The sequence below is a fragment of the Phoenix dactylifera genome, unplaced genomic scaffold (genome assembly GCF_009389715.1).
Source record: "Phoenix dactylifera cultivar Barhee BC4 unplaced genomic scaffold, palm_55x_up_171113_PBpolish2nd_filt_p 000089F, whole genome shotgun sequence".
NCBI lineage: Eukaryota > Viridiplantae > Streptophyta > Magnoliopsida > Arecales > Arecaceae > Phoenix > Phoenix dactylifera.
This window is the reverse complement of record NW_024067678.1, coordinates 343,274-359,404: the sequence shown is the minus strand read 5'-3', so window position 1 is coordinate 359,404 and position 16,131 is coordinate 343,274. Positions and strand designations below refer to the sequence as shown.

Sequence of the window (16,131 nt, the reverse complement as noted above, 5' to 3'; positions counted from 1 at the left end):
CAATAAGAAAGGTGAAGAAGAGGAACAGACCATATCACATGAAAATCCAAAACCTTCTTCAACTAGTTCACCATCTGCTAAAACCCACATTCCAAAGGCCCCATTTCCTGAAGCACTTAATGCACACTCTCCCTTTGGCAAGAAGGGAACTTCATTAGAAGAGATGATGGAGGTCTTCAAACAAGTTAAAATCAACCTCCCACTCCTTGATGCCATCAAACAAGTTCCCTCCTATGCCAAATTTCTCAAAGACCTTTGCACCCAAAAGCGAAAATCTAGGACACATGTGCCTAAAAAGGTCCTACTTACTGAACAGGTAAGTTCCATTCTCCAACACAATACCCCTCCAAAATTCAAAGATCTTGGCGCTCCCACTATTTCCTGTGTCATAGGAGATAACTCCATTGATCGAGCACTTTTAGATCTAGGGGCAAGTGTGAATCTTCTACCCTATTCAGTCTATGAAAAATTTGGGTTAGGTGAATTAAAACCTACCTCGGTGTCCTTACAATTGAATGATCGATCTGTGAAGATACCACGGGGGATGATTGAAGATGTTCTTGTCAAGGTAGACAAATTCTATTTTCCAGTAGATTTTATCGTCCTTGATATGGAACATGTGCCCAACATAAAAAAATAAATCCCTGTGATTCTTGGTCGTCCCTTTTTAGCTACAGCCAATGCATGTATCAACTGTAGAACTGGAGCAATGGATATATCATTTGGGAACATGAAAATTAAGTTGAATGTGTTTCATGCCGCTGACCAACATGTGAGGGAAGACGAGTGTTGCCTAATTGATGAAATGGATGATATTGTAGAGGAAGCCCTTCCCTATATCTTAGCAGATGACCCCTTAGAGGCATGTTTGGCCCATTTTGACATTGACAACTTTGATATAGACAAGGCCATAGAAGAAGTTAACATCTTACTCGACAATCAATCTCCCATGTGTTCCCTTCCTTGGAAGATCCGATCTGAACCTCTTCCTCCTATTGCTAGCGCACCACTTTGTCCTTCCATTGATTCTCCACCTAAACTTGAGTTAAAACCACTTCCGACAACTCTTAAGTATGCCTTTCTAGGACCAGAAGATACCCTCCCTGTAATTATCGCGGCCAACTTATCTACTGAACAGGAGGGTAAACTTTTAAGGGTGCTAGAAGAGAATAAACATGCCATAGGATGGTCTGTAGCCGATTTGAAAGGGGTTGACCCCTCTGTTTGTATGCATCGAATTCATCTCGAAGATGATGCAAAGCCCACCCGAGAAATGCAAAGAAGACTCAATTCTAACATGAAGGAGGTAGTCAAGAAAGAAGTGGTGAAATTATTAGATGCCGGAATCATTTATCCAATTTCTGATAGTAAGTGGGTGAGTCCGACACAAGTGGTACCCAAGAAATCAGGTATCACTGTGGTTGAAAATACGGAAGGAGAATTGATACAAACACGCACAACCACGGGTTGGCGCGTGTGTATTGACTACAGAAAACTTAATTCGATGATTAGAAAAGACCATTTTCCTCTACCTTTCATAGATCAAATTTTGGAATGGTTGGCTGGTCAAGGTTTTTACTGCTTCTTAGATGGTTATTCTGGATATAATCAAGTACTTGTTTACCCGGACGATCAAGAGAAAACCACTTTTACTTGCCCATTTGGGACATTTGCATATAGGAGGATGCCTTTTGGATTATGCAATGCACCCGCAACTTTTCAACGATGCATGATGGCCATTTTTTCAGATATGGTGGAAAACTTTCTAGAAGTGTTCATTGATGATTTCTCAGTTTTTGGCCTATCCTTTGACGATTGTCTGGACAATTTGACCTTAGTTTTGAAAAGATGTAAGGAGACCAACCTAGTATTAAGTTGGGAAAAGAGCTATTTCATGGTTCAAGAAGGCATAGTTTTAGGACACGTCGTGTCCAAGAGGGGCATTGAAGTAGATAAAGCCAAAGTCGATCTTATTTCCAATCTCCCTCCACCCAAAACTGTGAAACAAATCCGATCATTCCTTGGCCATGCTGGTTTCTACCGTCGCTTCATTCAGGATTTCAGTAAAATTTTCAAACCCTTGTGCAATCTTCTGGCCAAGGACACTCCCTTTGTCTTTGATAAAGCATGCGAGGAGGCATTTGAAAATCTTCGCTCAAAATTAACCACTGCACCTATCATACGGCCCCCTAATTGGACCCTTCCATTTGAATTAATGTGTGATGCATCCGACTATGCAATTGGGGCAGTTTTAGGGCAACGACTAGATAAGGTACCCCATGTCATCTACTACGCTAGTAAAGCACTCTCAGATGCACAATTGAACTACACCACCACTGAGAAAGAATTGCTAGCTGTAGTATTCGCGCTAGACAAGTTTCGATCTTACCTTTTAGGATCCAAGGTTACCGTATTCACTGATCATGCTGCCCTTTGACATCTTCTTGCAAAGAAGGACACCAAACCCCGTCTGATTCGATGGATTCTTTTACTACAAGAATTTGACCTAGAAATTCGTGACAAGAAAGGAACTGTAAATGTCGTAGCGGACCACTTATCTAGGATTCTTCTTGAGCCCTCTAAGAAATACCTCACCCTTACATGATGCTTTCCCAGATGAACAATTATTTGGGGTACAAGGAATGAAAACGCCATGGTTTGCAAACATAGTAAATTACCTTGCCATAGGACGAATTCCTGATGATTGGTCAACTCAAGACAAGAACCGATTCTTTTCACAAGTAAAGTTCTATTATTGGGATGATCCCGATCTATTCAAGTATTGTCCCGATCAAGTAATCCGTCGATGTGTCCCCGAATGCGAATTTCAAAGTATTCTTTCATTCTGCCATTCACAAGCTTGTGGGGGACATTTTGGGGGTAGAAAAACTGCAGCAAAAGTTTTATAGAGTGGATTTTATTGGCCCACTCTTTTCAAAGATGCCCATAACTTTTGCCAAACTTGTGAACGGTGCCAACGGATGGGTACCATCTCCCGTAGAGATATGATGCCTCTCAATCCTATTTTAATTGTAGAAATCTTTGATGTATGGGGTATTGACTTCATGGGTCCCTTTCCACCATCCTTTGGTTTCGAATATATTCTTGTAGGGGTTGATTATGTTTCAAAATGGATAGAAGCTGTTGCCACTAAAACTAATGACCACAAGGTTGTGATTAAATTTTTACATGAAAACATCTTTTGTCGTTTTGGCACACCCCGAGCCATCATCAGTGATGGGGGATCTCATTTTTGCAACCGGTCTTTCGAGGCTTTGGTTCGCAAATATAACATCACCCACAAAGTTGCTACCCCATATCATCCCCAAACAAGTGGACAAGTCGAGGTGTCCAATAGGGAGTTAAAACACATCTTAGAAAAAACGGTACGTCCCGATAGGAAAGATTGGTCTCAAAGGATAAATGATGCACTCTGGGCCTACCGAACTGCCTACAAAATTCCTATTGGCATGTCCCCCTACCGATTAGTTTTTGGAAAAGCTTGTCACTTATCGGTAGAACTTGAACATAGAGCTTTCTGGGCTATCAAAAAGTTTAACTTAGATATGGCAGCAGCTGGTCCTAACCGAAAACTCCAACTAAGTGAACTTGAAGAATTACGCAATGAGGCTTATGAAAATGCTAAAATTTATAAAGCAAGGACTAAGGCTTTTCATGATAAAAATATTAACCGTAAGTCCTTCGAACCTGGTCAAAAGGTTTGGCTATTCAATTCAAAGTTGCGACTCTTCCCGGGTAAACTTCGCTCTAGGTGGGATGGACCATTCGTAGTGAAAAATATTTTTCCTTATGGCGCAGTAGAGATCCAACACCTCAATGGTGGACATATTTTAAAAGTCAATGGTCAAAGGTTAAAACCTTATGTGGACTGTGTTACCGATGGGCAATTGATCGAATCTCTTAATTTGACGAATCCTGTTTATCAAAATAATTAAGGATGCACTGTGTCTGGCTGAAGACAATAAACTTAGCGCTTGTTGGGAGGCAACCCAATTCTCTTAAATTTCTTTAACATTGAGGACAATGTTAGGTTTAGGTTTGGGGGTATTTTTAAGTATTTTTAAGCATTTTTGGTTTTATTTGCATCTCTTGCATTCGTTTCACTTCACAATGTCAGGTTTATGTTTGGGGTATTCATCTTGATTTTCATCCACAAAAAAAAAAATAAAAAAATATAAAAATAATAAAAAAATGTGTTCATTTTTAAAATAATAATAAAAAATTAAATTAAAAAAAAAGTTTTTGCTTTTAAAAAACCTAATTTCTATACATTAATGCGAGAATGATAAACACACAAGGTATATAAAATCTAAACAGCCCAATGACTAGTCGGAAGTAATACAAATTTAAGTTCTTTTTATTAAGTCTCTCTTAGGGAGTTATAAGCTAATTAATACTTTAGAATTTCACTACACACTGGCCGACCCTTCTAAGGTCTAAGCTCGACATTATGTTGATAGTATAGTAGCAACCTTGGACCCTGATGAATCATATTTATCGAATCCAAAAAAAAAAAATCATCAATAATAATGAATTTAGTCAGGAACATCGAAAAGGGCTACCTATTGTCAAGGATCAAGTGGGCTTGTGATGAGAACTCCGAGCATAACTCCGTAGGGGAGTCTTGATGCCTGACATCTTGTGCCAACTGGTGTGAGAGTTGTCGACTGATTGCTCGTTACACGGAGAAATCACCACGAGAGTAAAAGTGCACAATATATATATAAAAAGGAACAGAAAAAAAAGAAAAAAAAGAGAGTTTTCGAAATTCTTAGCTAGTATGCATTTGGAATTTGATTTTCACTTCATAGATCAATTGAATTTAAAAAAAAAAGGAATTAAAATAATAATAATAATATATATATATATATATAATAATAAAAAAATATAAAACAAACAACAGCAACAAATTAATCATAACAATAAATGATTTATTGAAGTTTGTGGGTATCTTCACTGGAAACCCTCACGAGACTATAACTCGTCCACTAGGGTAACCTAGGAGTTTAAAGCCTTGTTGCATATGGTAAATGCAATCGCGATGCCTGCGAAAGTGAGTTAGAGTTTTTCTTTTCTAATTTTATTTTGCTCGAGGACTAGCAAAACATAAGTTTGGGGGTGTGATAAGTGCTTAATAATTAATAATTTAGTTATCTTTCTATAGCACTTATCAATGTTTTTAAACTGATAAATACATATTTTACCATGAAATTGAATAAACATTGAATTAAATTTAAATTATGGTAAGAGGTAAATAATTCTTTTCTTAAACCAGATTCTGAACTTGTCTCTCTCTTGATTGCAATCTTTAATGAAAACTATAGAAAAACATATAAAGAGATTGTGTTGACCCGGCTGAGGTTATAATTAAATGGGCTTTGGTCTTAATTAGATTAAAAGTTATAATTGTATAGGAAAATATTTGATTAACCCTCTTATTAAGTCATGATCCTGCTTTTAGCCCTGTTGAGTCCAGTTTGAAGCAGTTTAGCAAGAATTAAATTTAAATAACATTGGGCTCGAGAACAAGTTCAAGCAAATCAACGATCATGACCCATCTCAAATCCAAAGCCAATTTCCAACCAATTTCGTACCTACCTTCGTGTAAAATTCATAATTTTAAAATTAAAAAAATAATAAAATATCCACAGTAATTTGGAGAAAAATTACTAGAATCACTGTTCATATGAACAGTGTTCCGTGAAAACACTGTTCATATGAACAGTGTTAGAAAAAAAAAAACTCATTCACTATTCATCTCCTTCCTCCCGCAGAGCATCTCGGCCGTCCACCTTCCACTGCATCTTCCCGTCGATCCCGCGGCCGTCCACCTTCCACGATGTCCTCCCGTCGATCCCGCGGCCAGTCTCTCTTCCTAGCCGTCCGTGATCAGCCATCCACGGAGCATCCGAAGCCACCGATCCAGCCACCTTCTTCTTCAGCTCTCCCGCATCCACACCGAATCTCCTCCGCAATCATCGTCGATCCAGCCACCAGCTTCCGAATCCCAGAGATGGCGTAGCGACTCCTCCTCCTCCGGATTCCTAGCTCCAAGCGTGATCGGCTCGTCCCAGCATCCTCGAGTGTCCGCCATCAGCCGCGTGCAGCTAGTGATCATCAATCTCCCAGCGTATCCTCCTCTTCCGTGATCCAATCTCCCCGTAATTCGCCCGGAATGCATCCGTTGGATCCTCCAGCCATCCGTCAAGGAAGCCGCAGCAGCCTGTGAGCCAAACTCTTCCGCGTCCGAGCTTCACGGATCACGCCTATTTCCAGCCATCACCCGCATGCAACAGCGTCCATAATCCAGCCTCCGCGAGATCAAAGACCGCAGACCACGCCCTCCTCCTCTCTGGGAATCGACCGCTGGGTTTTCAGCGATCTATAAGAGGAAGACGGAAGAGAAGAAAAAGGGGGGAGCTTGGTTGAGAAGAAAAAAAAAACAGGGGAGACCCCTGTTTCGGTGAAGAAAAGAAGCCACCAGCCGAGAGAAAAGAGAGAAAAAGAAATAAAAAAAGAGAGAAAAAGGGGAGGAAAGAGAATAGTTTTGATATTTTGGGAATAATGGGAGTTGATCAATTTCATTTGAAGATAGGAGGTCGTCCGGAAGCCATGCTTGGCTAAACATCCAATCTAGGGCTGGATGAAGCCCTAGCAATGTATCAGGGCATTGTGGTTCTTATTTTTTTTATTATTTTGGAGCTTGTTTAAATTCTTATCTTCAATGAAATATTTCTTTTATGATGTTTAAACCTTGAGCATGCCATTTACTATTCGTGTTTGCTAAAGTAGTCTAAGATAATCCATGCCTAGGAAGATGAGGTGTGCTGCACCCTAGATTAGCATACTTAGGTAGACACTTCATGCTATACCGAAGATGGATTTTCCTAAAACTTTTTATGTTTTTATTTTAAAAGGCTTGTAGCCAATTTGCATGCCTCTCCAAAAGATAAAAATTAAGAACACAATCCCTAATGCCATGCTACGCGGTGGATTCCAAACCCTAGATCCATCTACTTTGATAAATTCTAATTTGCACTCATAGTTTAATTTAGTTAAATTAAGTTAGCAAATTCTTCTTCTTGATTTACTTTTAAAAGAAAAATAACTTATTCTACAATCCCTGTGGACCGACACCCGTAATCACTATCCTACAGGATACGTGCTATTGCGTGGTTTATTTTTGAAATTGAAAGAACCGATCAAGAAGTTTCGGGGAGCATGGATTTAGTGGTGGAGGCCTAGGGAGCGTTGATGCAACAATAAAGGAGGCCATGGAAGATGGAGAAAGCTTGAGGAGTGCGGATCTGGTGGCAGAACATGCCATGGATGATGGAAACATGGAGAGAGAGGGCTGAGAAGGGGAGGAAGGTAGAGAGAGAGGGAGGGAGAGGGAGAAGGGGGAGAGGAGGAAGGAGAGGGAGGTGGGGAGGAGGGAGAGAGAGGAAGAGAGATAGAGGGCGAGAGAGGACCTCGTGGAGCCCACCATGCTAGATGAAGATGAACCGGGCTCGGATGACGTTTAGGGCTTCGATAGGGGGGTTGAGGGGGCTTGGATGCTTTAAAGAGTGAACGGGGCTCGAAAAGGGCTGAGTTGGGGCTCGGGATAATTTAAAGAGCCTATTGGACAATTTGGTGGTGCCTACCATGACTGTATGATGGATGGTGCTAGAAGAATCCAAGTTGTGGTTGAGAGCTAGTAGTTAACTGCCTTAACTGCAACATCTATTCCTAGGTCGCCAAAACTTGGTGCTTGTGACTCCCCTGTACTTTAACATCCTCATTATTGTTATAGTTATAAATGTTGCTCTCTGTTTTTTGCTCCTAATATATATATATATATACATGCATACACATATACATATATATTATATATATGTCAATGAGTAATTAGTTATGAAAGCCATGGTTTTAATCTTTTTACTCTTCTCTTCTCTTTTGTAGTTCTTCTTGAGGAACCAAGGTGATTGATTGATAAGAGAGGATGGGATTATAACTCTCAAATTATGAAACTGTAATTGTTTTTTCTAATGGTTTTTCTGATAACAACGCCAAATTCTGTTTTCATCAAAAAACAACTCTTAGTTCTATCTCTCTATGTACCTCAGTAACTAGTCTAGCGCAAGTAATGGCATCTTTTTGCAATATTCTTGCATGATTTGGTGGTTCTAAAATGGCCTATCACCATTGTTTTTTGGTTCTGTCTTATTTCCTTAGTTATTTACACTTTCCTTGTGTTATGAAGCATCTTCATCTTCATTTTCTTTGTCATAAGCCAATAGTGCTCTCTCTTATTCTTAAGTCATGATTTGGTGGGATGGTTCGGTCTAGAAAAGTGGAAGTAGCATTAATGAAGTCAAGGGCTTGGATCATGTGGTACAATCTATACCATGATTATTCAAGCCCTTGTCCAGTTATTTGATGCATCAAAGGTTAATATTTGAAACATTAGAACTACCATATGCTGCAAATTTGTTCATCTGTTGGGTTTGTGTCTGTTTAATATTTTGTCAAAGTCCTAGTCCTTAGGTTACTTAGCTCTTATCTTAAGTAACTTAATCTTTAAATTACTTGGCTGTCAAATTACTTAATGTACTAGTTACGTAGGCTCAAATTACAGGTTTCTTAATATTATTATTTACTTGGTCTTTAAGTTAGGGTAGGAGGCTATATTTGCATGATATAGAAAGGCTGGTGGATAGTCCTAAATCATGTATTGTATGCGAGTATGTTGTGAAGAAAACTGTTTCTTACCTCTTATCCCTCTCTATCTATTCTTCTCCCTCTCTAATTTCTTCCTGTCTGCTTTCTTTCTCTCTTTTCTTGATTTCCTCTCCATTAGGCCCATCTATGTGTAAGCAGGCCAACCCCCAAGTGATCCTTTATCAATTTGGTATCAAAGCAAAAGGATCCTAATCTATTAATCTTTTATTTTCCTTGATCTCCTTTTTATTCTACCTTTGACTAGTAATCATTGTGTCAAACTAGTTGAATTTCAAGATTGAGGTTTTTCATCATTGTGCAAGGAAGTTTTGAAGATCTGCAATTAGAAGTCAAGCTATATGATGAACCACATATTAAAGGTCTGGCAGTCGAAAATACGTTAGACAAGATCTGCAATTAGAGATGTTTTGGAGATCCTACAAGTAGCAATCCTTCATACAAGGTTCTTGTAGATAAAGGTGCACCACATCCTAAGGATCTGATCAAGAAGATTGAAGGCTTTAAAGATCCAATTTAGAGAAACTTCTAAACAAGCATGACATGGATTGTGAACTTTCAAGGGTTGTGATTCTATGGCGATACTTTGAAAAATCCTTACTATGTTGATTTCTTAGATTCAACGATGCTTGCCGCTAATCAGATGATTAAAAGCTTCATGAACGATGATCCAAGAGCACCAAAACAAGCGAGCTCACTAGAAAGTTTTGTGTTGGTCTCTATCATCAAATCTTGGAGACTTATAGCTCGATCTAGCATTGAAGTGGCACTAAGATCTTGAGGATGAGATCCATGCAGGATAAGTGTATGCTTATTGAAGTTGTCATCTAGTAACTTGGAGCGTCAATGTAACATATTGAAACATCTAAACAATCATATTTACTTAGTCCTTAAGTAATCCAATTCTTAAGTTATTTTTCGGTCAAATTACTTGATATACAAGTTACCTAGGCCTCAAGTTTCATGTTTCGTGATTTATTAGTTTCTTGGTCCTTTAGTTAGGGTAAGCTATATTTATATGATATGGAAAAGCTAAAGGATAGACCTCAAGTCGCCCATCTATGCATAAGCAGGCCATCTAAGTAATCTTGCATCAAGCATGTTCTTGAAAGATAACTCATGTAACAAGAGGGCAGTTTTGGTATCATGTGCTTACTTATGTTGCAAGTCAAAAGATGCTGTTGCCTTCTCTAAGCAATTTAGACCATGTTGGATTGACCTATTAAAAGAGAAGGAATGATAGCCAAGCACGGCTTCCTAGCATTTCTTAACTTTAATTTTTCACTTAATATCACGTTTTCTCGTAGAGCCTCTCGCAAATTGCAATTATCATTGTTAACACAGGTGAGGTCATTCATATCCTCAAAAGTCTATTCTGACAACTTGGCTAAGGGCCTATAAATGTCGTTATTGGTAATCCATTTTAGGTCACATATGCCACCTAGCCAAAAGCTCCACATCAGTTATTCTGATAAGTCCACTCATATACCACCTCGCTAGGGGACTGGATATATGGTCATTTATAATTCCAAATGTGGCCACATGTACCACCCAGCCAAAGGTACCTCATCGATAATGCAAGTGTGGCCACATATGAGATCCACTTATAATTTGGAATCATGTTATTATTTTTAGATTTAACAGATATTCACAAATTGCATGCCAAAAGTTTATTTGATCAAAATTTTTATTTTACAGATTTGGACCTAGAAATTGTTATCCCAATGAGATTAGAACTTCAAAACAATGCTTTAAATGTTTAGAAAATCTAATAGAGATGTGATTTCAAGTCATAAAACTTAAAAAATTTCAAAACCCACATGGTTTCATGATGTTCAAGTAGGGTCGAAAAATAGTTTCAAAACTAGGTTCAGATTTTCATATAAAAAACCTGGAAAGTTTTTCAGCATTTGTAGGTTTCAAAACAACTTCCATTTGATACAAATACAGAGTTGAAAAATAATTTCAAAACTAAGTTCAGATTTTCATATAAAAAACATGGAATCTTTCTCAGCATTCATAGGTTTCAAAACAACTTCAATTTGATACAAATACAGAGTTGAATTCAAAAACATAAACTTTGGAAGTGATTGTAAGATTTAGAACTTTAAAACGACACGAGTTTGATATTTAGTGGAATACTAAAGGAACTTCTATCTTAAGACACATGGAAGAATTGCTTGTAAAGGAAACTGTAAATTTTTGAAAGGACCCTTGGTTTTAAGAACATCATCATCATCATCATCTTCTTTCTAGGCTAGCTACCCTTCTTCACTCTCTCAAAGCCTATCATCCTTGTCTTCCTATACAACAGTCCACATTATGCTCTATTTACAGGCTTGCAAGTACAATTTGGGGCCCAATAGGTCGGTTTGACTGGTTAGTTTCCTAGGTCGGTTGAGGAGGTTAGCTGCTAGGGTTCATCTCTATTTTAAGCAAATATATGTAATTAGTATCCCCCTTTTGCATTCCATAAAGATACTTAAAACCTCAAATTCCTCAAGATTAAAAAGTTGATTTGCCAACTCTAGTATAAATTCCCAATTTTTGGTGTTGTATCAACATTTCAATTTTTGGTGTTGTATCAACATTTCAATTTTTAAATGTTCAGGTATTTCTCAAATCTCAGGACCTCATAATTTCTATTATAGCCAAATATTGACAATACCCAAAACCCGGCAAGAAAATTTATCTAAGACGACACTAAACAACATTTATTGTTTCAACAAGATGGCTTAGTTCCAGACTTTAACATTCATTTCCATATATGTATTTTTCTGAGTATAGGTTGGGTTATTGCAATATGTCTGTACAAGAAACGTGTCATATGCAGTAGGTGGCTCTTGCTCGACGGAAAGTCACCTAGTTATGTTTGTCTAGTGATCTTTGAGATTGAATATTTCCCATCCCACTAAATGTTGATATCAGTAAGTGCACTATCTATGTGGATAGACGTGCTTATGTATGTTCTGGGAAGAGTTACCATGCTTATAAACATCATATGCTTGCTATTAAAAACCACTGGATGTATTAATGTGTCATCCATTATCGCTACAGATTGCAAATCTTTTAGACTGCACCACATGGACAGGTGTTGGTCCTGGTCTCATGGATGCTGCCATTAAAGGTGCTCTTGAAGCAAAGAAGCCAGTTGGTGGATTCAAGATAGCAAGGGAATCAGGTGAATGGACAACCTCAAACTTCCATCCCTATCTCCCTTTGGAAACATACCTTACGTGCAGGTAATTAGTAAAATAACCCTTAATGCAGAATGCCTTTGGATGTAGATTGAAATCTCATTTGTGAAGTCATCAAAGCAGGTTCTTCTCAGCAAGGAAACATGGGTTGGTGGATGCTGCAGTGAGGAACAATCCATCTGACAGGACAGCTGTGGTTGCTTTCCCTGGTGGGATTGGAACCTTAGATGAGGTTTTCGAGATTCTAGCATTGATTCAACTGGAGAGAATTGGGTCTAAACTTCCTATCCCTTTCCTGCTTATAAATTATGATTCTTTTTATTCGAAGCTATTAGATTTCATGGGTGATTGCGAGAAATGGGGAACTGTAGCTAGAGGAGAGGTTGCGTCATTGTGGAAAGTTTGCAATGGGAATCTCGAAGCTTTGGAATACTTGGCAGAGTTTTACAATATCCCTCAAAACAAAATGGATTATGATATTAGAGTTGGTGCTGAGCTGTCGTGACCAATTGAGCCTGAAATCTCAGCTTTTTTTTCTCAAACAAAAGGGGTGTCAACCTGATTGAGTTGACGCAATATCTGCTTGATACTTGGGTGAGTGTTTATTGGATCGGCTGTTCTACTGCTGAATAATGGCTTGTAACACTGACACTGTGTTTATACAAAATCACATCATGAAGAAAGGGACAATTAGATCTCTATTATGGTCTGTAAGATATTATCCTTTTTTCGTTGAAGAAGTAATTCTAGCTCGGTCGTTCTACAGCAGAAAGAAGTGAACAGGCTGTGTTAGATATTATTATTTAGAGAAAAAAAAAATCTTTCCTGGGGGCATCGTTTTCATTGCTGAGCTGCGATCATCATTGTCATTAATACTCGTGTGAATTCAGTCTATACAAACGCGCGTGGAGTCTGCCAAAACCAAAAACATTAAGATTGAACGTCATTGGTTGCAATGGTTTTAAAACTTGTGTGTTCATAAAATATATATTTCACAAGAACAGAATTAAAAACTAGCCTCAAACTATTTCTCGGTGTATTTCGTAATGAATCCATTTACTAAATTTTAAATGTATAGATGCTAAATCAAACTTACTCATAAAGCTGATCAAAGTAGGGATCATTCGGTTAGAGACAATATCAAATATGTAAAGCATGAGAGGAGAAACAACTCCACCCTGTTTAAGGGCTTTACCTGGGTCCAATATAATGTTTTCTGCTACTATTTAATCTGTAAGGCTTGGAGCCCAGCATGCGATGCTGGTTTCATCCACTTCTGTACATGCAGACATTGTTTCAAGCTTTTGGCATGCGTGGCTAGAGCAGGATGCAACCTATTGACTTTACATTAGAGGGTGCCTGAATAGCCAAGAACTCTTGAAAACACCTGAATTTACAAATCTCACAGTAAAAAGGTTACAAAATATTGATAGGCTAAGGGTTCCTAAGTGAAAAAAAAAACTCCAGAAAGGATCCTGTCTGAAGTATTTTGATATTCTACTCCAGCTCCATGTTATTTTGCAGATACTATCAATTGGTCCCATTTGCCTTTCTGCACTTTATCTTTCTGTACTCCCTTCTTCTTCCCCATCCCCTTCCCCACTCCCCTTACATGGCCTATCGACATCTATGAGCATCAGCGACAACGGCAACAACCAAAATGAAGATGAATTGATAGGACCATGTATTTCTATCTGCAGTATTTTGAACAAAAAGTATAAAAAAGTTTCAAAAGATCTCAAATAAAAAATATTGGATTGCTTTGAAAGGATAGAAACCTCCAAAATCCTGCATGTAGCTTTATTAACCAATTGCTTAAAATTGTAGCCTCTGAAGCTATATTGAGAATTTAAGAACAACACCTAAAAATTAATTGGTCATCAACTAACTATAATAAATGGTCAAAAATATTAGGTTGATCAAGTTTGATTAATGAATTTATGTATGACTCTTGGAGGGGCTATAAATTAAGTTCAGGTAATTATAAAGGGAAATTAGCTTTATGTTGTTCAACCTCAGACCAGTCGTAAAAGAGCAGGATTTTCAAGCTCAGAAGATAAGCTAGATAGAGTTGTTCAAGCTTAAGTCATGCCCTACTGGTGTTAGTCTTCACGAACTTTCATAAAAGTATCACTCCCCTACTGGTGTGAGTCCATGCACCTTGTACGGATTGATGCAGTCCTATACTATACTGACAACCATAGTTTGAGTATGGGATTCTTATCAGACAGAAGACCTATACGAACTTTTTTCATGGAACAATTTGTTGTGCATTACCAAGTGTCCTGAAGTCTGATTCATAACCACAAGAGCTTAGGTCTACGGAATGCCTGTAAAGGGGCCGGCATTCCAAAGCTTATATAGTCAGAAGTTATGTTTCAACCCTCTTCTTAAAGAATCAAGCTTGTAAGAGTCTCATGGCAGAAAGGCAAAGTCACCAGATAGACATTAGAAGTGACAGCACTAAACTCTGGATTTAAGGACCCAATACCCCTGTTCAATATTATTTATCATCTCCACTTGTTTATATTCTGTTTGTTATTGTTAATCCAGAATGTGATATTGCCTCTGGGCTTCCAACCTGTAATCCAAGAAATAATTCAAAGATGTAATTAACAAATGCCAATACAGTGGCCCCAAAAGTGTGTCATCTCTATCTTAAATTTATAAAATCCCAAGATAGTTGGTTGTTTCTTGCAGCATTATTGCAGACACAAAATAGATTGCATTCTTGTTGCGGAGCAGTTATTGAATAAATGATTACTCTTTTTGCAAGTGATTAGGTGTTGGTGGTAAGGATTATATTTGTTTATTTAGACCAACAATTAAGAGATTTATGATGTGACTTTGTATGATTGAATGGTCAAAACAAATCAATTATTTCACATGACCATCAGAAAAATAAATTCTCAGTGAGTACATATATTTTCTGCATAAACAGATACACAATCGCAATCACACAAATGACAAAAAATACTTGACTTCCAGAGTTATGCATCAAACAGATTCACAAACAGATACATCGAACTCCAATGTTATGCTTCTCTGTACAACATAACTATTAAACAGATTGGCAAATATTAAATATAAACCCTGTTCTTTCCTTTGAAAAAAAGGAACTGATAACCCAAGAAAGGAACATGATATACATTTTTAAAGTATGGGATGCCTCTTAAGAAAACAAAGAGGAGGAGGAGGAGGACGAGGAGGAGAAGGAGGAGGAGAAGGCTTACCTCAGACGACGGCGAGGTCGACGGCAGCGGAGAAGCGGCATCTTCGATCGCCGATCGGGGCTCGGGTGTTGGAATTCCTCGCACGCCGCAGAAAATTTCAGAAAAATTCTGCGCGCAGCGGAAGACATGCGCGAGATTCCGTTCATCGCATGAACATATTTTAAAACCGTCGTTCGTAGATAGATTAGGATTAAATACTTTTTATATGATTAAGAAGATCAGATCTTCACCTTGTGCGGGTAGATGATCACCGCAATCTGATGATCGTGGTATTTGTTGAAGGTTCGCTTAAAGCCGCACACGCGTCCGGCCTCTATGGATATCCACACGAGGCAGAGGACCAATCCAAATTCTCTAATCTCCCTGGGGTGCTAGCTCCCTTGCAGAGATATGTTTTGATGGTTGAAATCCTCTCTTTTGAATCAACTCTTGATTGCCTTAGAGAGGAGGAAGAAGGATAGATCAAAAGGAAGAAGGCAAAACCCCTTTGCAGCCTTTTCCTTTTCCTTTTCTTTTGGAACCAAAAGAAGAGAGGGAGGAAGGGCTGCATGCCTCCTTCCTTTTCTTTGCTTGCTGGTGGCTGAAACCCAAGAGGGAGAGATGGGTTCACGGCACAAAAGGGAGGAGAAAAATCCCACGTACTTCCAAAGGAGGGGATTGTCAAGCGGGCCCAAGAGAGAAAAGATGGGTCACCTGCCACCTATCTTTCTTCTCCTCCTTTTTTTTTTCTTGCAGCTCCAAGGAGGCTGAAGGGGGGGGGGGGGGGGGGGGGGTTCACGGCTGGATCATTGGAGAGAAGGAGAGAATACGGCACATAAGGAATATCATAAGAGGGGGGAGGGGGGGCCCACGCCCTTCTCCTTTTTTTTATTCTTAGCCCTAGCGCATGAGCTCCTAACTTTTAGGAGCTCATGTTTATCTTGAAGGCCAAAGGGGAGGGGCGTACGCCCCTCCTCCTT

At 38.7% G+C, this 16,131-nt stretch overlaps 1 protein-coding gene and 1 long non-coding RNA gene across 5 annotated transcripts in view; one reads left to right on the top strand and one right to left on the bottom strand.

Annotated features, from left to right (window-relative positions):
* Window positions 1-12,782, top strand: part of LOC103708110 — a 37,332-nt gene extending 24,550 nt beyond the window's left edge. For 2 of the 4 annotated variants that reach the window (XM_039116357.1, XM_039116358.1), the window contains exons 4-5: window positions 11,800-11,984; window positions 12,063-12,782. In XM_039116357.1, the coding sequence (XP_038972285.1) occupies window positions 11,800-11,984; window positions 12,063-12,444 (567 nt within the window). In that variant the 3' untranslated portion in view covers window positions 12,445-12,782. Of the gene's footprint in view, window positions 1-11,799; window positions 11,985-12,029 lie in introns of all 4 variants that reach the window. The other 2 variants (XM_039116360.1, XM_039116359.1) reach the window with 2 other exon arrangements.
* A 285-nt stretch (window positions 12,783-13,067) lies between these two features.
* On the bottom strand, window positions 13,068-15,461 carry LOC120104730. The gene is made up of 3 exons (XR_005507090.1): window positions 15,403-15,461; window positions 15,173-15,280; window positions 13,068-13,633 (listed from the first exon to the last, which is right to left on the bottom strand). It is a non-coding gene; the product is annotated as an uncharacterized LOC120104730 (long non-coding RNA).
* Window positions 15,462-16,131: the final 670 nt, after the last annotated feature.